Here is a 27730-nt window from a genome sequence, read left to right as displayed (position 1 = left end):
CTGAATTCAAGAACTAACATGATGTGGTGCGTTCATTATAATAGCCTCTATGGATTTGTAAAAAAAAAGATTCAAAAAAAGTTAATCCTTACAGAAAAGAGAAATTATCTGGCAAAAATTAAGAAAATCCTAGAGAAATAAAACTAATATTCTGTGTCTTCCTTCATGGAAGGAGACGCAGAAAAGTAATATAACAGTGGAGAGACATGTGTCTAGAATAATTGCCAAAAGAGAGAGCTGTATGTCTATAGTAAGAGTGGATTCAGTGAAATTAAACTCGGCTATCCTGTGGAATGACATCATATGAAGCCTCCCTTAAGGTCTGATGTGTTGCCTGAAGATCTTTGCTTGCAGCTTTGGATGGGAACTACATAGATCTCACTTCAGTGTTTGACTTCCTGTGGAAAATGCCTTGATGCTGTTTTTTATGCCTTTCTGGTCAATTCCGCGATTTTTTTTTGGCAGAGAGCTATTTGGACTTTCGCACTATACACAGCACGTGCTCGCAACATCAGTGAGGGTGAAATCCGATTTCCAGGGAAAAGTATTCATACCATGTGCCACGAAGATGAGTCAACTAAAGTCAAATTAAGGTTTTGCCACAGTTATTCTGAGTGGCATTGGGGTTTTTTTTAACTTTGGCTCAAGGGTGGCAAGTCTTCAGGTGAGCATAAGCCCAGCCACTCCCCAGCTCCAGCAATGCCCACTTCCCTCGCCGCATCACCACTTCTCCCCGATTTTCATTAAATAGGCTGAACCCATGTGCTAAATTTCAAAAATTAGGCTTAAAAAAAAAAGTGATTGACATGAACTTGAGATCACATGGTTGTCCTGGCCACATCAGATTTTATATCCCTGTAAATGAAGTTGTAAAACTTAGAATTTCAGGGTGAAGCAGTCACTAATTGTCAAAATTTCACTCTCCTCCAGTGCCTTCAACCTAGCCTACTCTTGGTTGAAAGAATGGTTATACATTGCATACAGGGAGCAAAGATAAACTAGTGAAATTTAAGAGACAGGTATATGGAGGAATTTAGGGTGGGGGGTTATATGGGAGGCAGGGTTTGAGGGTCGGCAAAACATTGTGGGCCAAAGGGCCTGTACTGTGCTGTACTATTCTATGTTCTATATTCTAAAAGTGGCCTGAGTGGAGTGATATTTCAAGGCCCTACCTGTTTTAAGTGATATTTTATACCTTCCATCCTGCAAGTAAACAAGCATTTAAAGAACTCCTTCGTCTAGTTAATGACCCATGAACAAAGCTTAATTCTGCAAATGGCATCTCGGCAAAGAAAGTTAATCTTATTGATAGGTTTAAATACTAAGCCACAGTGCAAGAATAGATGATCAGACTGTGAAAATTTATCTGTGCAAATGTTTTGTTAATGTTATAAATTCCAGAAGATTGGTCTTTGCAGAACCAATACACCATGTTGCATTTATTTGTTTTCAGCATCTTTCATTAGGACTTGATTGCATTGAATATTCTCCAGTACTATGGACTTGTTTGTGCAGTCACAATGTTTGTTTGTATTATCAATTCCTATTCTGCAGGCCTGCCCTAATTCACAGCAGTGTGCAGTACAGAAGTACTATAGGAATTAGAATTAGAATTTTATTTCTTACAGTCATCTCACAACGAGGGAGTGAAAGTCTTTATGTTGCATCTCTGTTGCTATGTACAAGCAATAAGGAAGGGAAATGTGGGAGGATAGTGCCCAAACACTCATATATAATTGTTTTGTATACATGTATGTACCTGGGTTTGATGCTAGCTTCCATTGCTGTTCATGTGGAGTTTGAATGTTCTCTCTGTGATCATGTTTTATCTAAGAAAAGTTTTGCTCCAATTTGAAAGGGCCCAGAGGAGGTTCACAAGGATGATTCTGGGAATTAAAGGGTTAATGTATGAGGAGCATTTGATGGATCTGGGTCAGTGCTCACTGGAGTCTGGAAGAATGAAGGGTGACCTCTTGAAGCCTATTGAACATTGAAAGACTTGGAGTGGATGTGGAGAGGATGATTCCCGTAGTGGTGCAGTCTAGGAGCAAAGGGACATCCCTTTAGAATGGAGATGAGGAGGAATTTCTTCAGCTAGGAGGTAGTGAATCTGTGGAATTCATTGGCACAGACAGTTGTACAGGCCAATTCATTGGGTACATTTAAAGTGGAGGTTGAAAGGTTCCTAATCAGTAAGAGCATCAGAAGTTACAGGGAATGGGGTTGAGAGGGTACTAAATTGGCCATGATGGAATAATGGAGCAGACTCGATGGGCCATATGGCCAAATTCTGCTCCTGTGTCTTATGGTCTTATGCCAATGAACATGTGTGAGGGGTGGGGGGGTGGGGGGTCACATTGAAACCTATTGAATGTTGAAAGATCTCGATAGATTGGATGTGGAGAGCATGTTTCCTATGGTGAGGGAGTCTAAGACCAGAGGACACAGCCTCAGAATAGAGAGATATTCACTTAGAATGGAGATAAAGAGGAATTTCTTCAGCCAGAGAGTGGTGAATCTGTGGAATTCGTTGCCACATGTATTGGGTATATTTAAGGCAGAGATCAAATAGATTCTTGATTAGTCAGGGCATGAAGGGTTATGGGGAGAAGGCAGGAGATTGGGGCTGAGAGGGAAAATGGATCAGTCATGATGAAATTGTGGAGCAGACTCAATGGGCCAAATGGCCAAATTCTCCTTCTACTTCTTATGCTCTTATGATCTAATAGATTACAGGGAAATAAGCTGGAGAATAGGATTGATGTGATTTGCTCTGAGAGCCAGCGTAGACTCAATGGGCCAAACTTTGTTAGCAAATATGAGATCAATAAATAATATGATATTTAATTAGCTACAGGAGAAAAGTGAAATCAATTGACACAATGATTGATTTTTAAAATCTTTTTTATAAAACAGTTTGGTTTCCTGATTGTGCAACCAAAGCACATCTATATCTTGCATCACTGATGTATGAAAGAGCCATACTTATATTTCCATTGGCATTTGATGTTAATATTTAACTTAAGAGTGTCTCAAATATCTTGGACTTACTCCACTTGGCATTAAGTGGGTTTTATTCTGGGCAACGTTCTCCGGAACTCTTTTTACACCAGAGGAGCAATGGAAGCTGGTTGATTAAGCTCACAGGGTTTCAAATGACAATGCCTGCATGAGGACAAGATGGGACAACACTGACAAGACAGCGAACATTTCCTGAACTACAAAGTTCTGACACCATTGGCATTTGCATGATGGAGCCTGGTTTTACCAACTGTCAGAGTGGAAATTCCGGGAAGTCTACCACATAACTTATTTCACTTCCTATTAATCTTCAGGAACAGTTCTTCATGGGCAATTGCCACAGTTTGGAAAATAACCAGAGTACTTTATTGGCCTTCAAGGACACTCAATCTCCATTAACTTATCAAAAGCAAGGCAGAATACCCAAGCTCTTTGGTTCAGTGAACAAGACTAGGCACCTCACATTGGCCAATAAATATTGACTAACTTCTGGTGGTGAAGGAAAAATAAGTTCATTGAATGTTATTTGTTATGTATTGAAGCAGAACTTTTCTTTTTAAATAATTTAAGAAATTAGAATGCAGTTTTTTGGCACCACGTTACCAGCTGAAGGATGGGAAACACATAATGAATACATTGCAGAAAGTAAAAAGTTTACAACAAAATACAAGGGGAATGTTTATTGTAGGAAAGGGCAAATAATCTTGAATAAATGCTGATGAAAAGCAAGGAATCCTGTAAGCAAAGATCTACTTAGTTGCCATTAACAATGAGTTCAAGCTACTTTAGGAAAGAGGAAGAAGTTTTCCAAGGATTCAGCCACCTGATAAGCAAATGCACCATTTTTTCTTCTGAAATTATTTCTTTGTATATTACAAGTATTCACCAGATTACAAAACTTTAATGGAAATAAAATCTTTTTCAAAATATGAGTGGAAATTGTATCTCCTAGAAAATTATTTCAATCATTTTTGCTTAGGGTCATGCTTCCCCCAAGCAGTAAGGCTGATCAACACCTCCACCCACTAACCCACCCCTCCACACCCCCAACCACTATTACTTTGTTACTTTAGAGTACTGTGCAATAATCTCAGTCATGCATATAGTTTGGGTGTCTAAGACTTTTGCACAGTACTGGATATTGTGTCTTTCCAGTTACCAAGTAACACTTCTGAGCTAATACAAAGCTGAGTACTCTTATTTCTGTTTGCCAAGTACCTTTCTTTTTTAACCAATGTACAGTACTGTGCAAAAGTTTTAGGCACCTAGCTACATACATGTGCCCCAGACTTTTGCAAACTGCTGTATGTACAGACATTCCCTGTCTAGCATCTCTTATAGACATACAATTAATCTATGTATCTAAGTATAGTATGTATTTATATTTATAGTTTTTAAATAATTATTGTGTTCTTTATCTTTTGTGTTTTTTGTGCTATATCTGATCTGGCATAACAATGATTTTGTTCTCCTTTACACTTGTGTGCAGGAAATGACATTATACAATCTTGAATCTTGCATATTAATGTAAAGTGACTAATTTGGAAAACTTTCTCCTTGTTCCATGGGCTATAACCATCTGAAGAACAAAAGGATGGCTGGAACCGGGTTTTAGTTATTTGATGAGGGGAAATCTAGTATCAAAGACAAAAGACATGTCAGCCACAGAGAGGTCATATCTTACTGCATTAGATGGGGTGATAGATGTGAGAAATGAAACTCCACCATACTCACAATCTCTGGAGCATAGGCTGGAGAATAATGGGAGATGATGACTGGTCCAAGTGACCAGCACACTTCAGACAGCAGGCGCTTGATAACCAACATCCATTCACAAAATGCTTATTTGACATCAAGACAAACTCCATCTCAATACTCAGTGGCTGTCATTCCGAATGTATGATCCATATACAACTAAAACTTATCAAGATGTTTCTCCAGAAGACTTCCTTTTGCTGTCACCTCTGTCATGAGGAGGACAACATCAGGGTGATTCAAGGTTTGTCATTACTGGAGGAGTTGTTGTTCTTTGAACAACCTCTATCTTCCTCAATGTATCCTGTGATTGAATCTAAAAGATCTCGGAAACCAGGAGTATCGAAGAATGTGGTGACTGGAAGATGGCCAAGAAACAAGATCGACCACAATCTCATTGAATGGTGGAACATGCTGGAAAAACTGTTTGAGTAATCTTCCATCTACGGCTCACGTACTCTACTTTGGGCAAAACAAAAATGCAAACACACTCTCTTGTCTCTGCCCAGAAAAATTATGCACATCAAATGCATTCATTTTTCAGAGTCTGCCGTCAACCACCACAGTCACACATATGGATCACAGCCAGGATGTTATGCAAGGTTGAGGACACTGATGCAAAGTTTGCCAAAGGTCAGAAAGAATAAAAAAAAATACAACACCCACAATATCAGTTTTGTTTGAAACCTTATTTTAGATATTAGAGATGTCAGTTCCATTTTTATATATGACATAGAAGGCTTTTCAGCCTATCAAACCTCAGCGACTGCCTATACTCATTCTGACACGAACACCCATATATTCCAATCCCACCTACATAAGGGGAAATTTGCATGGTCAACTAACCCAGCATTTATTCATGCTCCAACAGAACATTGGTGGAAACTAGAACACGCAGAGGGAACCCACATTAAATATTGGAAATATTGTTAACTTCTCATATACCACAGGAGGATTTTTCATTTTGTTTAGATTGCACTGATGATTATGAAGTTGTTGCTGGCCTAGCTATGCAATCCAGCTGAACTTCTCTTTATTTTCGTTTAGGTAGGGAAGCAGGTACTCTTCAGGAGGCTCAAGTTGAATTGATTCCTTTGTCAACATGTCAACAGAGCAACTGGTACGGCAAATATGTAGACGACAGAGTGATCTGTGCTGGTTTTGCAGGTGGAGGTATTGATGCCTGTCAGGTAAAGTATATTCTTCTTCCATAAGCAAGGAATACCTCTTTTATCATATGTTGAGAACTCCATTGATAAATCTACCCTACACTCAGTGACCACTTTATTAGGTAAAGGAATGGAACCCGGTCTGGTCTTCTGCTGCTGTAGCCCATCCACTTCAAGGTTTGATGTGTTATGCTTTCAGAGATGCTCTTTGGCACAACATTGTTGTAACATTGTAATGTCTGGATATTCACCTTGGCTATTCTCCTTTGACCTCTCTCATTAACAAGGCATTTTTGACCACAGGACTGCCGCTCACTGGGTATTTTTTGTTTATCGCACCAATCTCTCTAAACCCTAGAGCAGGGGTTCCCAATGTTTTTTATGCCATGGACCAATACCATTAAGCGAGGGGTCTGTGGACCCCAGGTTGGGAACACTTGCTCTAGAGACCACTATGCATGAAAATCCCAGGAGATACTTAAACCACCCCATGTGGCACCAACAATCATTCCACAGTCAAAGTTGCTTAGATCACATCTCTTCCCTATTCTGATGCTTGGTCTGAACAACAACTGAACCTCTTGGCCATGTCTGCATGCTTTTATGCACTGAGTTGCTGCCAACTGATTAGCTGATTAGATAGTTGCATTAAAGAGCAAGTGTACAGGTATAACTAACAAAGTGGCCATTGAGTGTATGTATTTTTGAATTAACCTCATTCTCCAATTGGCTGAAGAAGAGAGACCAAATATAGTATCACTTACATTCGCACTTAGAATCTGCAAACTATTTAACAACATGAATAAATTAATGTGCATAATGCATCCCAGGGATGATGCATGAGTAGAAAAGGGTTTATAAGTTGTGCTTAGGTACAATAACGTGAACAAATTGTGCATGAATGGAACTGCCACACATGATATTTTTGGCCAGACTCAGAGTGGGATTTTTTTAAGTGTAAGTGAATACCAAACAGCACAGCACATCAGTAACACTGAAGCTGCTCTCAGCTTGTGCACTTTGCCCACATTGTATCACGCATGCGGTGCGTGTGCTAGAACTGTGAATGACAAGCATCAGAGTCAAAAGCTACTCATTTCAGCAGGTGGCAGCTGCCGCATTGCAAAGTGTTGTATCTTTGAGTAAACATGCAGTCCACAAGGCCGCGCAAGTCAATTGCACAAACATGCCCTAGATTCCAAACGCAGTTTGGGATTCATTATTTGACCTTTTATTTGGACAAATTGTTTGTTGAGTTTACAGTAGAAAAAGTATTCGTGCCAGGTGGGGCACAGAATGGTAGGGGGTGTGGGATGGGGACAGGGCTGACTCCGATAATAGATTTAGTATTGTCCAATGCGGGACGAATATTGAGCAAGACTTCAGGGAGGAGGACCCTTCTTCAAATTACTGCTCTGAGATCCTGCGGAGCGGAGAGGGACATCTCCCTAACTGGTGGGACCAACAGCAGTGCAGCATCCCCCCCACAAGTGCACCCAGGTATCAGCCTAGATATTTTATGCTCGGGTGTCCGGGGTGGGAATTGAACTCGGAACATCGTGACTCTAAGGCAAGAGTGCTGCTTCAGCCAGCAAAGCAGAAGTAGCTGCGATAGGGCACGGTGACGTGGAGATGGTTTCATACTCATTGAGTTTCTCTCTCCCAGGTGAGATGGAGTATGTTGTTCCATCCGTTCAAGTCAACATAGTTGACCTAAGGTCTAAGATTCGAAGAAGTTACAAATTTGAATATGTCCCAGAGACCTAAAATACCATAACCAATACTAATACCACCACCTAACATAAGGATTGATGTTCTGTGGTCAGACCTGAGGTTGTGTTAATCAACTCAGCATCAAAATGTGCACTGGCCAAGACAAGGGCAAATCTCACAATGCCTTGAAATAGAAGTATAATAACATATTTGTTTATGGTTCACATGTAGTTATCAATAGAGTTTTCTTATCTGAGTTCAATTATTATTTGTCCTTACATTGTTATTGACAATTTAAGATAGAAAAAAAAAGTGATGTCAAAATACACAGACTTCCTCTTTTTTGGAACTTAATGGTGTCCACAAAACCTGTCTGCAAACAGACCGCACCTACAGACACCAGTCTAACTTTGTGTTTCCTAGGGCGACAGCGGTGGACCCCTATCATGTCAGTCTAAAGATACAAATCAGTTTTTTGTGGTTGGAGTAGTTAGCTGGGGACAAGGATGTGCACAGCGTTTTAAACCTGGGGTTTATACCAGCACAAGCACCTTTGGTGAATGGATTGAGCAGAGCACTGGAATATTAATTTCCCAAGATGAAGAAGAGCATAACGGTGTTTCTGGAGAAGCTGTTGTGACAGAAGAAAATCCAATAATGCCCACCACCTCAGAAGAACCTGTCGAAGAAGGTGATACACAGTCACCCATTTCAATGATGCACAGAAATTCACCTGGACAAACAATTCTACTTTTAAATCTGCTTATTGCTTTATGTTGTTTTTTTATTAGTTGTTAATTCTGAAGTTAAAAAAAGTTATGAAAATAATTTTCAGACAGAAACATAAATACCCTGAGTAAGATTGCTGTTGTGTCCTTTATTGAGGTACGTTCAATTCTCTGTCCTTCCTCACATTTCCACCCCTCAGTTGCATCTTAATTGAGCAAAGTGTTAAGCCCGTGAAAGAGAAGGCATTCTTCCTTAAGTATGAGAACACTAAATGATGGAGGCACTCAACAGGTCAGGCAGCATCTGGTGGTTGACATCCGTCTGTCTCAAAGGACAATGGATGATGTTCATCATCATCACAAGCCTGGGTGGAAGGTATGGAGATCCTGAGATGCCCAGTCGTCAAGATCCCCCTCTCAGCCTCACCAGTGTAGTCCAAAGGAAAGCTTATGAAGCAATACGTATGGCACCAGCTTGGCTGCAGGAGCTGCTGGAAGGATGTTCAATGACGTCCAGCTGCCTTAGGGGCTCCACTCTGGATTTGCTGTCTGGGTTTACTCCCGCAGCCTTCGTCTCTCCCGAGGCTGCCCACAGGGCAGTGGGGCTATTTGCCCATGGCTGGAGATCTGGCACACAAGCACCAGGGCGTACTGCACACCAGTGGGCCTGTGTGCTGCGTGTGCAGGGGCCAAACCTCCTCCCTGTCCTCTGTAGTTCAGCCTGAGTCCGAAAAGAATTCGGTTTCCCTGTGTCGCCAGCGAGGAGGCACTACATGAAGCTTGCTCTTGGAGAGGCTACATAGAATAGTACAGCACAGTACAGGCCCTTCGGCCCACAATGTTGTGCCGACCCTCAAACCCTGCCTCCCATATAAGCCCCCACCTTAGATTCCTCCATATACCTGTCTAGTAGTCTCTTAAACTTCACTAGTGTATCTACGTACAGGCAGGGAGAGACTTACACATTCAGATCTCCTTTTCGCAAGACTGATGGCCAGCGGTGGAAGCTGAAAGTGATAGTGACAAACACTACCCGCTACACTACCACACTAGGCACATCACAACAACCATTCCGACACTGAGGCAGCGCCTACAGAAAGGAATAAAGAGTCGACCTTTTGAGATGAGACCCTTCAGGACCCAATCTGCCCTGCTGAGTTCCTCCAGCATTTCGTGTGTCTAACTCAGGATTTCCAGTATCTGCAGGATCACTTGTGTTTAAGCTTCGCTAATTACGGCTACCTTGTTATTCCTACGGGAACAGATGAGCGTAAGCGTGTGAAGATTAGCTGGAAATTCTCGTGCTGAGCGGAATGAAAATGTCATGGGGAATGAGGCAGAGCTCAGGCTTGACTGAAGTTTTAGAAACGTAGTCCTAAACTGTGAATGTGAATGGTTACTCCATGCCCCTTGCTATTAAAGCAAAGGACTACCATTCACCATAGCAATATTTTAACGCGCTTACTTATCGCACCAGGTCTTCTTTGAAAAATGAGTGGCTCAACTAGTCAGATCATATGAAATGAAATGAAGTATCTTTTATTGTTATTGCATAGTACAATTTGTCATGCACCAATACAGCGAAAATGAGTTTGCAACTCTCCTACTCAATGCTATAAAACAACAAATAAAATAAATAAACAATAAATAAAATCAAGTAACCAGCCGGTACAAGCAATGTCCGGCAGTACAAAAGTGCAACTCAGATGCACCACAGCCATAAAACCAGTATTAAAGTAGCAATATTACAAATTTATGGATGATGCTTGATCGATTGGTTCAGAGCAATTATAGCTCTGGGGAAAAAGCTATTTTTCAGTCTAGAAGTGCGGACATAGAAAATCTTAAAACATCTGCCAGATGGAAGAAGTTCAAACAGATGATTGCATGGGTGTGTATTGTCCTTACAGATGCTTGTAGCCTTCCTTAGGCAAGACGTTATATATGGATCGTGTGGATAGTCAGAGGCTTTTGCCCAGGGCTGAGATGGCTAGCACGAGAGGGCACAGTTTTAAGGTGCTTGGAAGTAGGTACAGAGGAAATGTCAGAGGTAAGTTTTTTACCCAGAGAGTGGTGAGTGCGTGGAATGGACTGCCGGAGGCAGTGGTGGAGGCGGATATGACAGGACTTTTTAAGAGACTCCTGGACAGGTAGATGGAGCTTAGAAAAATTGAGGGCTATGGGTAAGCCTAGGTCATTTCCAAGGTAAGTACATGTTCGGCACAGCATTGTGGGCCAAAGGGCCTGTATTGTGCTGTAGGGTTTCTATGTTTCTATATTAGAAGCACCAGCACACTTCTTTTGCCCTTTCTCATCTTTACAGTCTTTTGCAGTCAATCTGGGGCAGTAAGGATATGGTCACAATGAACACAAGGATTAGCTTTTCTGGTCTGCATGCCGACGTATTGCCAATTCTCATCATGCAGGCACCACTTAGAGATCATTCTCCGAGGAAGGAAAAGATACAATTGGGAAACCATATCAAAAGATGAGCAACAATCAAATCCCTATGATTATTGAGATGGGATAAATTTAGGGTTCATATTAAATATTTTTCTTCTTGTTTCATTTGATCATAGACAATAGACAATAGGAGCAAGAGTAGGCCATTCAGCCCTTCGAGCCAGCACCACCATTCACGGTGATCATGGCTGATTATCCACAATCCCCTTTTCCTGCCTTCTCCCCATATCCCTTCACTCCACTATCTTTAAGAGCTCTATCTAACTCTTTCTTGAAAGAATCCAGAGAATTGGCCTCTACTGCCTTCTGAGGCAGAGTATTCCACAGAACCACAACCCTCTGTGTGAAAAAGTTTTTCCTCAACTCTGGTCTAAATTGGCTACCCCTTATTCTTAAACTGTGGCCTCTGGTTCTGGACTCCCCCAACATCGGGAACATGTTTCCTGCCTCTAGCGTGTCCAATCCCTTAATAATCTTATATGTTTCAATCATATCCCCTCTCATCCTTCTAAATTCCAGTGTCTACAACCCCATTCGCTCCAATCTTGCAACATATGACAGTCCCCCATCCCGAGAATTAACCTTGTGAACCTACGCTGCACTCCCTCAATAGCTAGAATGTCCTTCCTCAAATTTGGAGACCAAAACTGTACACAATACTCCAGGTGTGGTCTCACCAGGGCCCTGTACAATTAGCCAGGGCATCAATGGGTATGGGGAGAAGGCAAGGGAGTGGGGATGACCGGAAGAATTGGATCAGCTCACGAATGAATGGTGGAGCAGACTCGATGGGCCGAGTGGCCTACTTCTGCTCCTATATCTTATGGTCTTATTTTATTTTGGTAGATCGAAATCAAGTTCAAGCTCGTGCTTAATTATCATTCAACCAAACTATATACAGCCAAATGAAGTAGCGTTACTCTGGGGCCACGGTGCAAAATGCAGGGCCAACAGTCAAACACAGGACAAGGCACATGTAGCACATATACGATAGCAGTAGGAGACAGTCACACAGAAGAAAAAGTAGTCCAAGTCCCTGAGTCCATGAATGTTGCAGCTGACCACATTATGGCATTTTGTTTGTGGGGATTTAGTCAAATACTGTCTAGGTGATACCAAGTTGAAGGTGATAAATTGTATCCTAAGCCACAAGGGCACTGTTAGAATTTCTGCAGACTTGGACTAGGGAGGCAGAGATAGTCTGAAAATAAGTCAGATGTAAGATTGGTAGACTGAAGAATATGAAGTCATGGGCGACCTATGTGCACTAGGAAGGTATGCTGAAAGTCCTGAAAGATTTTGGAATCATTAATCATCATCCACAATAAAAACAGGTAACGCTGGATGAAGTGGGCTGGACCCAAAACATTATCCACTTCTTTTTCTACAGAGGATTCCTGACTTGCTGAGTTTTTCCAATGTTTTCTGCTTAATTTATTCAGGTTTCTAGCATCTGCAAGTTTTTTTTTTCATTATAATTCTACAATATTGGCTGCAGCCCAAATTGCAGAACTTTCTTGCCATTCTATATGTTTGAAAGTGATTCAATTTACAGTAGAATAATGTTTCTAAACATTTTATTATAATTATGGAACATTTTAAATGAATCTTTGAGTGCAGTGTTGCATCTTTAAATTGCCAAAACATAAAGCTTTTTAAAGCTTATATGACATTAAAAGCCAAAACTGTTTCCAGATTTCAGTTCTTTTTAAATACGCTGTGCTAATGTACATGAACAGTGATTAAGTAGGTTGAAACATTGATTCTCATATTTAACTACAGGAAAATAAATATGGTGTGAATCTATCTGGTTGGCCCCGATTTGATATGAGATCCTTTAACATCAGACACAGTCTGGGGATAAAAGGTTCCAGTAATCTTTATGTCATTTACCACATTGTGCTTTAATATATGCCAATTAAACTACTAAGTATCAGGCCTGCAAGAGCAAGCATTTCCCATTCTCCACTCTGCTAATAGGAGTCATCTGCCACTCATTTCTAACTCATCACCTGCAGCCTATTTAACCCCAGCTCTCATCCACAGTCCATCGTTTCCAACTGCCGTAAAACAAGATACAGACAGTCCATCGTTCACACAGCGAACCAGCTGGCCTCAACCAGTTGCCTTCAGTTATCTTGTTACCTGTTGTTTTATGGCCTCTTGTGGCTTGTTATTTTGCTATCTATTATCAAAGTTGCTGCTCACCGCAAAATCGTCCACACTGCTCTGCTTTTGAGTCAAGTTCCTTGGAATTTCCTGACAGGATGGGTCAACCCAGCAGAGTATGTTCACCTGAAAGAAGGCATCTGTCAACACGAGCACACAATCCAGAGGCAGAAGGAAACCATTGGCTTCCAATTCCAACCAACTCTCTGTCTTGATATGGCAACCCTGTGCCAGTCAGCCTCCTCCCTCTGAGCCCCGGATTCCAGTGCCCGAATGCTTCAACAGATCCCCAACACAATGCTGCAACTTCCTGTCTCAGTGTGCCTTAGACCTCGAGTTCCGGCTCCCCCTGTATTCTACGGACCAAGCCAAGATTGCCTTTCTCATCTCTCTTGACTGGGTGAGCTCTGACCTGGGTCACTACAAACTGGGACAATAAAACCAGCCTTTGCAACAAGTATGGGGATTTTACCACCGAGGTGTGGAGGCCAGGTCGTTGGGTGTATTTAAGGCAGAGATTGATAGGTTCTTGATTGGACATGGCATCAAAGGCTACAGGGAGAAGGCCGGAAAATGGAGTTGAGGAGGAGAAAAAAAGGATCAGTCATGATTGAGTAGCGGAGCAGACTCGATGGGCCAAAAAGCCTAATTCTGCTCCTATGTCTTAGGGTCTTATGGTTTTCGACCCTCCAGGAAGCGGAAGGGAGGCAGCAGATCTTCACCTGCATCAAGTCTCAAACTCTGCCGCTGGCTTTCAGGACCCTCGTGGCTGAATGCGGCTGAAAAGCAGGACTCTTGAAAGATGAGCTGTCTACCTCGGAGATGCCCACTGACCTCGAAAGCCTCATCACCTGGCCCTCCATATTGACAACTGCCTCATGGAAGAAACGTCCTCATCATCGGCCAGAATGTCAGTTCTGTCCCCAGAACCATTTTGTACGACAGGATCCTCGACTTCAATCCCTTCAGGTTCCATGCGGTTAGGGAGCAAGGGACAGATCCCTTAAAATCCAACCCCCTCCAAGAGCATCAATGTCGTTGGAGAAACGACTTGTAGGCTCACTGTGGAGCAGCTGGTCACCAACACATCAAATGCCCACTGCATCCAGGAAATGGTGCTACCAGACAAAGGCAAAGCACCTTCTATTTGGTAACTCTCCCTGGCCCCTCATTCCAGCACCACAGCCCAAATCTCTCTCTCTCTCTGTCCTCCTCCACACCCCGATGGCTCTGTGTGCACAGGAGGCTCTGGAGAATTCTGGCAGACAACTTTCTAGACTGGACTCTTGTGCGTGTGTGCAGTTTGGACTCTCTACTGAGCCAATCTCTCACCCTTTCTACATCACTGCCATTGATGGACATCCCCTTGGGTTCTGGGATGCTCAGAGCACGCACACAGTCTGTGCACATGACCATCGGAGAGCTCCATGAGTCCATCCAATTCCTTCTTATCCACTCACCCGGTAGGCCTCTCATCCTGGGTTACCCCGGTTCTGAATTCCTGGCCCTCACTTTGCTGGTCAGCCAGTGAGCTGCTGAGTTGGGCACCCACCTGCCGGCACCCTCAGTTGACTTCACCCTGTAAATCCGTGGAGGCAGCGGCAACCCTCAACCACACCAAGCTCCCACAGGAATATCACGACTCAGCCATCGTCTTCAGTAAAAGGAAAAGCCAGACCCCCTACTGCCTCAAAGACCACACGACCGTGCGGTTGACCTTCTCCCGGGCACCACCCCTCCCTGAGGCCATCTGTCTCCCTCTCTCCTCCTGAGAGCCGAGCGATGAATGATCACATCACCGAAGCACTACAGCATAGTCATGGCTTCTTTCGACCATCCCAGTCCCCAGCCAGTACAGCATTCTTCTTCGTCAAAAAGAAAGATGGGAAGTCTCTGTTCCCGCATTGACTACTGTGGACTCAACAATCGTCATTGTGACTATCCCTCGAGGTCGAGGATGATGGTCTTCGTTCTGTTGATTTACTTATGGGCTCTCAAGTGGCTTTTGAGTCCAATCTTGGCTTTGAAAGTTCTTCCGCATTCAGGACAGGTAGTTCCAGATGGCAGATCGGGCTTTGGTTGTTGCTGCCTCTCTTTCCATTTTCTTCTCTTTTCTTCTAATTCACAAATGGAGGGAGGAGAAAATGGTGACGCGACGCAGCTCGCAGCGGCCACTCCGGTGGTGATGTCTGTTATTTGTCAAGTAGGGTGCCATGCACAATCCTGATTTGATGGAGACGGACGTGAGAGCACGGAGGAACATCTGGTGAAACTTCTGAAATCCCTGCTTCACTGCTGCTGCTACTATGTGATCCAGAATCTCCGGAGGGGAAGGCCTCGAGTCCTCGGCTTTGCTTGTTGCTCGGCGGCCGGGGCAGGGTCGAAGCACTCAGCAGAGGATGGTGCTCGGAGAGACTGTGTCAGAGGGGCTGGTCGGAGGCTTGAAGTTTTCGGATGGACTCAGAGTCCGGTGTGGTCGGGTGCTTCCAATGGTGCTGCATTGGCAAGTTTGCAGCACTTGGAGGTTCATGGCAGGGAGAGTTTCTCCCTTCTACCGTCTGCGTGAGATGATGAGGCTATCGAGATTTTGAGACTTTTTTTTACCGTGCCCATGGTCTGCTCTTTATCAAATTATGGTATTGCTTTACACTGTTGTAACTATATGTTTCAACATATAGTTATATATATAACTATATATTATATATATATATTATATTATATATAACATATATAATTAAGTTATAATTATGTGATTTTGTAAGTTTTAGTCTTGGTTTGTCCTGTGTTTTTCTTGTGATATCATTCTGGAGGAACGTTGTATCATTTTTTAATGCATGCATTTCTAAATGACAATAAATGAGGACCGAGTGTCCTCATAATCTAAATCTAAATCGAATTATGCACACCTGTTGGCTTCGAAAGTTGCTGTTCCTTCTCAGATGATGGCTTGCCAGAGTTTCCTGTCCTTGGCATTGGTTTCCCAATTGTTGATCTCGATGTTACATTTCTTCATGTTGGCTTTTAAGACATCTTTGAGTCTCTTCTGTTGTCCGCCTCTTTTACGTTTGCCTTCTTTAGGCTGGGAGTTTTGGATTTGTTTTGGCAGACGTTCATCTTTCATCCGAACAACATGACCACTCCATCTTAGTTGGTTCTTGATGACATAGGCTTCAATGCTTGTTGTTTTTGCTTCATTTAGCACGCTGACGTTGGCTCTTCTATCTTCCCAGCTGATATTTAAGATGTTTCGAAGACAGCATTGATGGAACTTTTCAAGTGCCTTCAGATGTCGTTGGTATGTTGTCCAGGTTTCTATCAACCATCACCAATTGAGACAAATTGGACAGAACCATCAATTCAGCTTGGCGAAACAACCCTGGAAAACGTGGACCACTTTCCATATCTTGGAAGTTACCTCTCCTCCAATGTCGACCTTAATGACAAGATCCAACATTGTCTTAAATGCGCTGGAACAGCTTTTGGACGTCTCCGAACAAGAGTGACTCAGCAATATCACCATTAAGAACTGCTACCCTCCCGGCTAGGTGGATAACGCATTTGAAACACTCCACCGATGGAACACAGTGTAGGGAAGTGTATGGTCATGCATTTTGATAGAAGAAATAAAGGCGTAATAAAAACATGTTTTTCCAGAAGTCCAGAATATGAGAGCAAGAATATAATGCAGAGGACTTGTAAGGCATTGGTCAGACCACGCTCAGAGTATTGTGTGCCGTTTTGGGCCCCTTATCTCAGGAGAGATGAGCTGGCATTAGAGAGGGTCCAGCGGAGGTTCACATGTACGATTCTGGGAATGAAAGGGTTAACATATGTTGGATTGCAGTTTATTTTCTGATCCTGAGGGTTCTTCCGGGAGTCAGGAATAATGAGCAGTCTTAATTCTAAGGTTTCAGTTTATTTTAAAGTACAACCAAACATACAAATACTAAGAAAGCTACATCAAGAGCTGAGAAACGATGCTAAGAGGTAAATATTAAGCAAAGACAAAAGAATAAAGATGGTACTTTTGAAAAGTCCATCACATTTACAAATAATATAAGAACTTCCTTAGATAGGAATAAACTAGTTAATAGGCTACATAGGAAAGAAACATGGATGGTAGTTTGCCTCCCAGGTGCCAGCGTCCGGGATGTTTCTGATCGCGTCCATGATATCCTGAAGTGGGAAGGAGAACAGCCAGAGGTCATGATACATGTTGGTCACAACAACATAGTCAGGAAAAGGGAGGAGGTCCTGAAGACAGGCTACAGGGAGTTAGGAAGGAAGTTGAGAAGCAGGACCACAAAGGTAGTAATCTCAGGGTTGTGCCATGTGACAGTGAGTATAGGAATAGAATGAGGTGGAGGATAAATGTGTGGCTGAGGGACTGGAGCAGGGGGCAGGGATTCAGATTTTTGGATCATTGGGACCTCTTTTGGGGCAGGTATGACCTGTACATAAAGGACGGATTGCACTTGAATTCCAAGGGGGCCAATATCCTGGCGGGGAGGTTTGCAAAGGCTATTGGAGAGAGTTTAAACTAGAATTACTGGGGGTTGGGAACCGAACTGAAGAGGCAGAGGAAGAAGCAGTTGGCTCACAAATAGAGAAAGCTTGGAGACAGTGCGAGGGGGAGGATTGGCAGGTGATAGGGAAAGGACGCGCTCAGACCAATAGTTTGAGATGTGTCTATTTTAATGCGAGGAGTGTTGTGAACAAAGCGGATAAGCTTAAAGCGTGGATCAGTACTTGAAGCTATGATGTTGTGGCCATTACAGAGACTTGGATGGCTCAAGGGCAGGAATGGTTACTTCAAGTGCCGGGTTTTAGATGTTTCAGAAAGGACAGGGAGGGAGACAAAAGAGGTGGGGGCATGGCACTGTTGATCAGAGATAGTGTCACGGCTGCAGAAAAGGAGGAAGTTATGGAGATATTGCCTACGGAGTACCTGTGGATGGAAGTTAGAAACTGGAAGGGGTCAATAACTCTACTGGGTGTTTTTTATAGGCCACCCAATAGTAACAGGGACATCGAGGAGCAGACAGGGAGACAGATTCTGGAAAGGAGTAATAATAACAGGGTTGTTGTGGTGGGAGATCTTAAGTTCCCAAACATTGATTGGCATCTCCCTAGAGTGAGGGGTTTAGATGGGGTAGAGTTTGTTAGGTGTGTTCAGGAAGGTTTCTTGACACAATATGTAGATAAGCCTACAAGAGGAGAGGCTGTACTTGATCTGGTATTGGGAAATTAACCTGGTCAGGAGTCAGATCTCTCAGTGGGAGAGCATTTTTGAGGTAGTGATCACAATTCTACCTCCTTTATCATAGCATTGGAGAGGGATAGGAACAGACAAGTTGGCAAAGCATTTAATTGGAGTAAGGGGAAGTAGGCTATCAGGCAGGAACTTGGAAGCATAAATTGGAAACAGGTGTTCTCAGGGAAATGTACGGAAGAAATGTGGCAAATGTTCAGGGGATATTTGCATGGGGTTCTGCATAGGTACATTCCAATGAGACAGGGAAAGGATGGTAGGATACAGGAACCGTGGTGTAAAAAGGCTTTTGTAAATCTAGTCAAGAAGAAAAGAAGTGCTTACGAAAGGTTCAAAAAACTGGGTAATGATAGAGATCTAGAAGATTATAAGGCTAGCAGGAAGGAGTTTAAGAGTGAAATTAGGAGAGCTAGAAGAAGCCATGAGAAGGCCTTGGCGGACAGGATTAAGGAAAGCCCCAAGTCATTCCACAAGTATGTGAAGAGCAAGAGGATAAGACATGAGAGAATAAGACCAATCAAGTGTGACAGTGGAAAAGTGTGTATGGGACTGAAGGAGATAGCAGCGGTACTTAATGAATACTTTGCTTCAGTATTCACTAAGGAGAAGGATCTTGGTGATTGTCGGGATAATTTACAGTGGACTGAAAAGCTTGAGCATGTAGATATTAAGAAAAAGGATGTGCTGGAGCTTTTGGAAAGCATCAAGTTGGATAAGTCACCGGGACCGGACAAGATGTACCCCAGGCTACTGTGGGAGGCGAGGAGGAGATTGTTGAGCCTCTGGCGATGACCTTTGCATCATTAATGGGGACGGGAGAGGTTCTGGAGGATTGGAGGGTTGTGAATGTTGTTCCCTTATTCTAGAAAGGGAGTAGAGATAGCCCAGAGAATTATAGTCATAGTCATAGTCATACTTTATTGATCCAGGGGGAAATTGGTTTTCGTTACAGTTGCACCATAAATAATTAAATAGTAATAAAACCATAAATAGTTAAATAATAATATGTAAATTATGCCAGGAAATAAGTCCAGGACCAGCCTATTGGCTCAGGGTGTCTGACCCTCCAAGAGAGGAGTTGTAAAGTTTGATGGCCACAGGCAGGAATGACTTCCTATGACGCTGTTTTGCATCTCAGTGGAATGAGCCTCTGGCTGAATGTACTCCTGTGCCCAACCAGTACATTATGTAGTGGATGGGAGACATTGTCCAAGATGGCATGCAACTTGGACAGCATCCTCTTTTCAGACACCACCGTCAGAGAGTCCAGTTCCATCCCCACAACATCACTGGCCTTGAGTCTTACTTCAGTGGTTGGTAAGTTGATGGAGACGATCCTGAGAGGAAGGATTTATGAACATTTGGAGAGGTATAATATGATTAGGAATAGTCAGCATAGCTTTGGCAAAGGCAGGTCGTGCCTTATGAGCCTGATTGAATCTTTTGAGGATGTGACTAAACATATTGATGAAGGAAGAGCAGTAGATGTAGTGTATATGGATTTCAGCAAGGCATTTGATAAAGTACCCCATGTAAGGCTTATTGAGTAAGTAAGGAGGCATGGGATCCAAGAGGACATGGCTTTGTGGGTCCAGAACTGGCTTGCCCACAGAAGGAAAAGAGTGGTCGTAGACGGGTCATATTCTGCATGGAGGTTGGTGACCAGTGGTGTGCCTCAGGGATCTGTTCTGGGACCCCTGTTCTTCGTGATTTTTATAAATGACCTGGATGAGGAAGTGGAGGGATGGGTTAGTAAATTTGCTGATGACACAAAGGTTGAGGTGTTGTGGATAGTGTGGAGGGCTTTCAGAGGTTACAGCGGGACATTGATAGGATGCAAAACTGGGCTGAGAAGTGGAGTTCAACCCAGATAAGTGTGACGTGGTTCATTTTGGTCGGTCAAATATGATGGAAGAATATAATATTAATGGCAGTGTGGAGGATCAGCGGGATCTTGGGGTACAAGTCCATAGGATACTCAAAGCTGCTGCGTAGGTTGACTCTGTGGTTAAGAAGGCATACGGTGCATTGGCCTTCATCAATCATGGGATTAAGTTTAAGAGCTGAGAGGTAATATTGCAGCTCTATAGTACAGAGGGTTGTAACTGGTTACCTAGTTATGTTCAGAGTGGTGCAGCTTTACTACTCGCCATTATTTATATTATCTTTGCATAGACATCAACGTGACATCTATTTTGTTATCATTTCTGTTCCGCGAACCCAATGTAAATATTTATCCTGCCTTCATTACCATGACTCCAAGTTTAATTAACCCGGTCGTTACATAAGAAACTACAGTGGAGTTTCCCAGCCCGGGGTCCACGGACCTCTCGGTAAAGATCCATGACATAACAAATATTGGGGACCCCTCAACTATAGTATTACTCTTGGCATGCCTTTTCTTTAAAAAATAGCAAAAGATTTACTTTAGCAAAAGATTGCCTTATGAGAATAGGTTGAGTGAACTTGGCCTTTTCTCCTTGGAGCAGCGGAGGATGAGAGGTGATCTGGTAGAGGTGTATAAGATGATGAGAGGCATTGATTGTGTGGATAGTCAGAGGCTTTTTCCCAGGGCTGAAATGGCTAGCATAAGAGGGTACAGTTTTAAGGTGCTGGGAAGTAGGTACAAAGGAGATGTCAGGGGTAAATTTTTTACGCGGAGTAGTGAGTCCATGGAATGGGCTGCCGGCAACGGTGGTGAAGGCGGATACGATAGGGTCTTTTAAGAGACTCCTGGAAAGATGCATGGAGCTTAGAAAAATAGAGGGCTATGGGTAACCCTAGGTAATTTCTAAGGTAAGGACATGTTCTGCACAGCTTTGTGGGCTGAAGGGCCTGTATTGTGTTGTAGGTTTTCTATGTTTCTAATTAAAATAATTGCATCACATGAGCAATGTGATAATACTTGCTGTTGTTAAGTTGAGTCCAGCTCTTCATCACCTCTTGGATCATTGGGTCCATAGGTTTTTCATGGCAAGATACAGTAGTAGATTGCCAACCCTTTCTTCCGCGCAGATACTGCTGCTGCCCAGGTTGGGATCTGGCTGGGTTTGAACTTGGGACCATCTGCCTTGAAGTCCAGTGCTGATGCCACTACACCACCAGTCAGCCCATGGTAATACTTAGCCAATGAAAACCGAGAAAGCTGATAAACCATTAGTTTAGCTGCTATACTGCTTTCTGTCAGTGAGTGGGGATGAGCCATCACATACTGTGAAAAATACATGACTTTGTTAAAAAGTACAAATCTTATAAAAGTATTATTTAAAAAAACAGTGGTTTCCAACACGTTAGGAGCATTTGATGCCGTTGCGTCTGTACTCTCTGGTGTTCAGAAGAATGGGAGGGGAGCGGGGGTACCATGAAAGCTTATCGAATATTGAAAGGTCTGGATAAAGTGCGCACGTGGAGGATGTATCTTACAGTGGGTGAGTCGAGGACCAGAAAGTAGAGCCTCGAAGTGGAAGGACATCCATTTGGAACAGAGATGAGGAGGAACTTCCTTAGCCAGAGGATAGTGAGTCTGTGGAACCTATTGCTTCAGGTGGCCAGGGAGGCCAAGTCATTGAGTATAGTTAAAGCAGAGGTTGATGGGTTCTTGATTTGTCAGGGCGTCAAAGGTTACAGGGAGAAGCTAAGAGAATGGGGTTAAGAGGGATAATAAATCAGCCACGATGGAATGGTAAGCAGACTTGATGGCCTAATTCTGCTTTAATGTCTTGTGATCTAAATTTATTATCAAAGTATGTGTAAGTTATAATATACAGTAGTAAAAGTCTTACGCACATATAGTTAGGGTGCCTAGGACTTTTACACAGTTCTTTATATTTGTTAACATGGAGTGGAGAGTGAATTAATAAATCTGGCGGGAGCGAAGGGTGTTGGGAATGGCAAGGGTGGAGTGCCACAGGAGGGGTGTGGGACGGGTGGCAGAAAGAATACACACACTTTCTGGAAAAGGAAGTGGTTTGTAATGTATAATGATACTTTTTAAAAATGCCTTTGTGCATGCTTATGAGTCCCATGTAAATTTCACCAGGGAAGGTGACTTGACTATCCTTGAATGCATGCAGATTAATTCACGCTGCAGTGCATTTATGTGATTTATAAAGCTGAGAGGAAAAGGTTCAGTGAATCACCCCGGGCTTGCAATAACTACCCTCAATTTGCACAGTCATTGTGCTCCTAATGGAAAGGCAGCAAAGTGAGTTTATCATTAATGGGGTACTGAACTAATGGTGATTAATTGGGCGAAAATGGCCTGAAAGCTTTACAATTAAACTCAGAAATTCAACAAGATTTAATAATAGAAATTTCAAAGTACACTTTGTAAATGTTGCAAAGTCAATGCATAGATGTCTCCCAGTACATACAAAAGAAGCATTAGCACTGTGGACAAGTTGCCATTTTGGAGTAAGAACACTATAGAAATATTTGGATCACTGAGTTTTTAAACCTGGATTACTGGTCACAATTCCATACAGTGTGCTTACTTCAGATCACAACTTGAAATGTTAACATCACAATATGTTCTCAAGAAGTTTATTTTCCTGAAAATGAATGTATGATGGGATCACCCTTACCCTGAGGGAGAAAGAAATTTCTGACTGTGTAAACAGTGATTGAACGCTGTTCTTCACAGACATTCAGCAGTGTGAGAGAGAACAAACGGCTCACTTTCATTGCCTATCAAAGTCCTTTCTCTGTTTAATATTGTACAGCTGCCTTCCATAGAATTAAATATTTATTTCAGTTTTAATTTCATTGTACTATGTTTAAGAAGTTTCCCAAACTAGGAGGATTTAAGTTGAAAGAAGAGTCGATAAAGTGCTTCATTGCCTACAATTAAATTTCAATATTTACGGCGCAAGTCATTAATGTCCTCTTTTATCAAAAGGGATCTTTGCCAAAAGTGGACATGGGATGGAGTTCAGTACAGTACAGGAAAATGGCTCTGAATATACATACACCCATTATTGTATTGAAGGCAAAAGGGGCTGAATGCAGTGGTTGGATTCTGAAATACAGCCAGAGGAGGAGGTAAAAGCTGATTCAATAATGCTTTGTAATGAAATTGGGTAATTGCATTTGAAATGCAAGTTTTTACAAGAATGAGAGTGGAACAGCTCTTTCATGTAAGGTGCACTGACTAGAAACTGAATTTCACTCTTCTTTGGTGTGCTAAATATTACTTTGCAGTGCAAACTCCCAATTGGATGTCCTGCAATTGGCTGAAATTATATTAAAAGCATAATTTAATGGTTTACAACAAAAATCATGCACTAAAATGGGATCTGCACAAAGCCCGATAACAACTGTATCAAAAGCTGCCAATAGCACTGAAAAGACAGTTTGATAGGTGCCTGCACTGGAAAGTTTAGATGGATATGGGCCATGCACAGGCAAATGGTTCTGGTTGACAACTTGGCATGGATGAGAGGCCCAAGGATCTATTTTCATGCTGTCTAACTCTATGAGTCTAGTAACACACATCAAAGTTGCTGGTGAACGCAGCAGGCCAAGCAGCATCTGTAGGAAGAGGTGCAGTCGACGTTTCAGGCCAAGACCCTTCGTCAGGACTAACTGAAGGAAGAGTGAGTAAGGGATTTGAAAGTTGGAGGGAGAGGGGGAGATCCAAAATGATAGGAGAAGACAGGAGGGGGAGGGATAGAGCCAAGAGCTGGACAGGTGATAGGCAAAAGGTGATACGAGAGGATCATGGGACAGGAGGTCCGGGAAGAAAGACAAGGGTGGGGGGGGGGGACCCAGAGGATGGGCAAGAGGTATATTCAGAGGGACAGAGGGAGAAAAAGGAGAGTGAGAAAAAGAATGTGTGCTTAAAAATAAGTAACAGATGGGGTATGAAGGGGAGGTGGGGCCTTAGCGGAAGTTAGAGAAGTCGATGTTCATGCCATCAGGTTGGAGGCTACCCAGACAGAATATAAGGTGTTGTTCCTCCAACCTGAGTGTGGCTTCATCTTTACAGTAGAGGAGGCCGTGGATAGACATGTCAGAATGGGAATGGGATGTGGAATTAAAATGTGTGGCCACTGGGAGATCCTGCTTAAAGTAGAGGAGGCTATGAGTCTAGTTATGCCTTTGTCACATGAATCACTGGGAAGGGCTGTGTACCTTTAAGGGGTAAGGGTGATTGTTACAACAATGCAGTGTGTGTGGCCTTGCATGCACTCATCTGCCCTGATTGAGTATCACTCTGAGTTACAATATGCCAGGAAGGGTGGATATTGCAACACCATACTCTGATGTGCATTGCGTAAGGAAGTCTCACATATCCCTGAGCATTTGAAATAAATGCCTACAGCTGCCTCAGAAGTCACTATTGTCAAAATAGAAACCTTTTAGTTGACAGAATACTGGCTATGGCACGAGATTACTATTAACATTTTGTGACTTAAGTACATATATTGCAACAAAAACTTCAATTTATTCTGTAATGGAGGAAAGTGACTGACTGATACTGAGAAATATTCAATATGCTATGGCGAATGGCGCCCAGAAATGCCCAAGTCAATTTCCAACAGCCCAAATTTCATCAGGTGAATGATTACCATAGCACTCGAAACGAGGTTAAGTTGCTTGTAAGTGCAGCTTTTATGTGAAAAAATGGGTGCTAATGAAATAATTTCCCACCCCATGACGGTAGCAAGTATTCCATTTACTTGATCATCGACTAATCTGCTGGAAGAACTCGTTAGGTCAAGCAGAGGAAAGGAACTGCTGAGGTTTTGGGTTCAAACCCTGCGCCAGGAAACCCAGTATTAAGTGCCCTGATGCAGGCTAACAAGCAGAGATGTCAGCAGTTGCTTTCCTTGCGCCTATTGAGTTTTTCCAGCAGACTGTTTGTCACTCCGGAATCTAGCACCTGCAGTCTCTGGTGTGATCAATCCTGATTTGCTCAACACACAATTTTCCTCTAGCTCTTCCAACCAACTTCTGGTAAGAAATTTCTATGCAGTGAACACATTTTTGAAGATTACTTATAGATAATAGATGTGGAGAACTGCCTATGTGTCCAAGACTAATCTATCAACAGAATGTGACAAAGTTCTGGTCTTGCGTTTTAAAATATCCATTTCATGTTACACATGAACTCATTGTTTAGTGATAAGTCAACCACAGCTGGAGGTGGTTTTAGAAAGTGTCTCTTGAAATATAGGAGCATAGTCCAGATTTCCCTGGGAGCTGTCGTGGACCTATTGTCAGAGGACCAGTTAGGTGCAAAGCCCAGTCTCCGATATGATACAATGACTACATCGATGATGGCTGGAAGGGAAATGTTGTTTGTGTACCAAGGTTGGGGTAATTCTGAACTGGAGGTGGAAGAGGGTGAATGGTTTCCCATTTGTCCTATAAATTAGATGGATGTGTTTTTGGAAGTGAACAGTAGTGGAAAAAGTGTTACGAGATGCATCTTGTTTGACACCAACCTCTGTTGTGGAGCTGTTTGTTTGGATTGCAGCTTGCATTGTGCAAGCCACTTGGTCATACACATGGAAAAAGGATATTCTCTGTCTCCTCACTTTCCCCTACATCAGCGGCAGCCTTTTCTACCACTTGCTATCGATGCAAGACACACAAAATGCTGGAGGAACTCAGCAGGCCAGTCAGCATCCATGTTTCTGGCCGAGACCCTTCATCAGGACTGGGGGAAATAAAAGGGAAGTCAGAACAAGAAGGTCCTGGCCCAAAACGTTGACTGTTTACTCTTTTCCATGGGTGCTGCCTGGCCTGCTGAGTTCCTTCAACATCTTGTGTGTATAACATTCAGCGTTAGTTTTCAGCCATTTTGCATGAGAATAGTTGTGCCTTCAGGCACTGGGAGGATAGGGCATTCAGCTCGAATTGGATGGCAAGAGAAGACTTCAAAACTTTAAGGAAAAACTGCACCTGAGTAAACAGATCAATCCCTGGAGTACATGGCTCCATCTGTATGGACAGATATGAACGTGCATCCTGTGAATTGGTTCCATTTTAGGTGATTAAGTGAACGTGCTCAGGGATGTCCAGTTTACCTACATCTTCAATGTATTTTTTTGAAATAATCACTCTTCATCACCGCCCCCCCCCCCACCGATAAGCACTTTTTCGTTGTTGAAATAATCACTCCAGCACAGCAGTTTCAATAAACAGCTCTTGTATGAGAACCTGTGCGAAACGGACCGGGATGTATCTGTCCCAGTATAAGAGTTCAGTTCCCATTCCTGAAGGGATAACACCTGGATATCAGGAGACTCAGCCCAACAAGTTCTTCAAGATTTATTTCAGATAAAATTTGTTGACATATCGTAAATTACAGTTGATGCAGTTCAGTATACAATCTTACTAAGCAGCAACCATTAAAAATTGCCAGAAAGATTTTGGTACTCATTAAAAACCCATGGATATTTAGTAGAGCGATACCTTTTCCCAAACAGTAACCTGACTCAACGATGAGGAATCTATCAAGGCTATTCAGCAGGGTGCCGGCCTTACTTGCTCTGTCTTTTTTTCAGCCAAGCTCTCAGCTGCTCGACTTGCAAAGCCACACTACTCCGAGCTGTGCCTCCGGGCGCTGAATACTGTTCCACGCTGTTTGTGTAGTTCCACACCTTCAGCACATCACTCTCAAACAGAGGACTATTGGTGAAGGAAACAAACAAAATAATAATTTGATTCAATTTAAATTTAAATCCCAGAAGGTTTATTACAATATTGTGAAAAACAGGCACTTGCACAGTAAAGACTTCATTGTTGCTTGACCAATTTAATGGAATTAGAGTTCAAAGTACATATACGTCACCATCTAAACCCTGAGATTCATTTTCTTGCAGGCATACTCGATAAATCCATAATAGAATAATAACCATAACAGAATCCATGAAAGACCGCACCAACCTGGGCGATCAATCAGTCTGCAAAACACAACACACTGTGCAAGTACAAAAAGAAAGAAATAATAATAACAAATAAATAAAGAAGAAATATCAAGAATATCAAAAAAGAGGAGGAGGAGGAGAAGATGGTGGTGCAACGGCAGCGCGCACAGCCACTCCAGTGGTGATGCCTGTTATCTGTCAAGTAGGGGACCGTGCACAATTCTGATTTGATGGAGACAGACGTGAGAGTACAGAGGAACATCTGGAAAACTTCTGAAATGCCCGCTTTGCTGCCGCTGCAACTGTGTGGTAACCGGAATCTCTGGAGCAGAAGGCCCCAAATCCTCGGCTTTGCGTGTTTCCGCGGCCGGGGCGAGGTCGAAGGTGCTCAGCAGGCTGTATCAGAGGGGCTGGTCGGAAGCTTGAAGTTTGCGGACAGATGGACTCAGTGTCGGCTGTGGTCAGCTGCTTCCAAGGCATCGGCAAGTTGACGGTGCCTGGAGGTTTATGGCAGGGAGTTTCTCCCCTTTGCCGCCTGCTATCGGGGACTCGGGAGTCGATCGA

At 42.9% G+C, this 27730-nt stretch overlaps 2 protein-coding genes across 8 annotated transcripts in view; one reads left to right on the top strand and one right to left on the bottom strand.

The window, feature by feature from the left end:
• Positions 1 to 27730, top strand: part of LOC134336855 (acrosin-like) — an 87186-nt gene that overhangs the window by 26359 nt on the left and 33097 nt on the right. For 5 of the 7 annotated variants that reach the window (XM_063031434.1, XM_063031435.1, XM_063031437.1 and 2 more), the window contains 2 exons: positions 5824 to 5966; positions 8082 to 8507. In XM_063031434.1, coding sequence (XP_062887504.1) covers positions 5824 to 5966; positions 8082 to 8456 — 518 coding nt within the window. In that variant the 3' untranslated portion in view covers positions 8457 to 8507. Of the gene's footprint in view, positions 1 to 5823; positions 5967 to 8081; positions 8508 to 27730 lie in introns of those variants that run through there. The other 2 variants (XM_063031441.1, XM_063031440.1) reach the window with 1 other exon arrangement.
• asl (argininosuccinate lyase) overlaps positions 26549 to 27730 on the bottom strand; it is a 53331-nt gene continuing 52149 nt past the window's right edge. Inside the window, exon 17 of the mRNA XM_063031433.1 lies at positions 26549 to 26927. Coding sequence (XP_062887503.1) covers positions 26780 to 26927 — 148 coding nt within the window. The 3' untranslated portion in view covers positions 26549 to 26779. The remainder of the gene's footprint in view (positions 26928 to 27730) is intronic.

The sequence above is a fragment of the Mobula hypostoma genome, chromosome 23 (genome assembly GCF_963921235.1).
Source record: "Mobula hypostoma chromosome 23, sMobHyp1.1, whole genome shotgun sequence".
In the NCBI taxonomy this organism is placed as follows: Eukaryota; Metazoa; Chordata; class Chondrichthyes; order Myliobatiformes; family Myliobatidae; genus Mobula; species Mobula hypostoma.
This window is presented reverse-complemented; position numbering and strand designations above follow the sequence as displayed.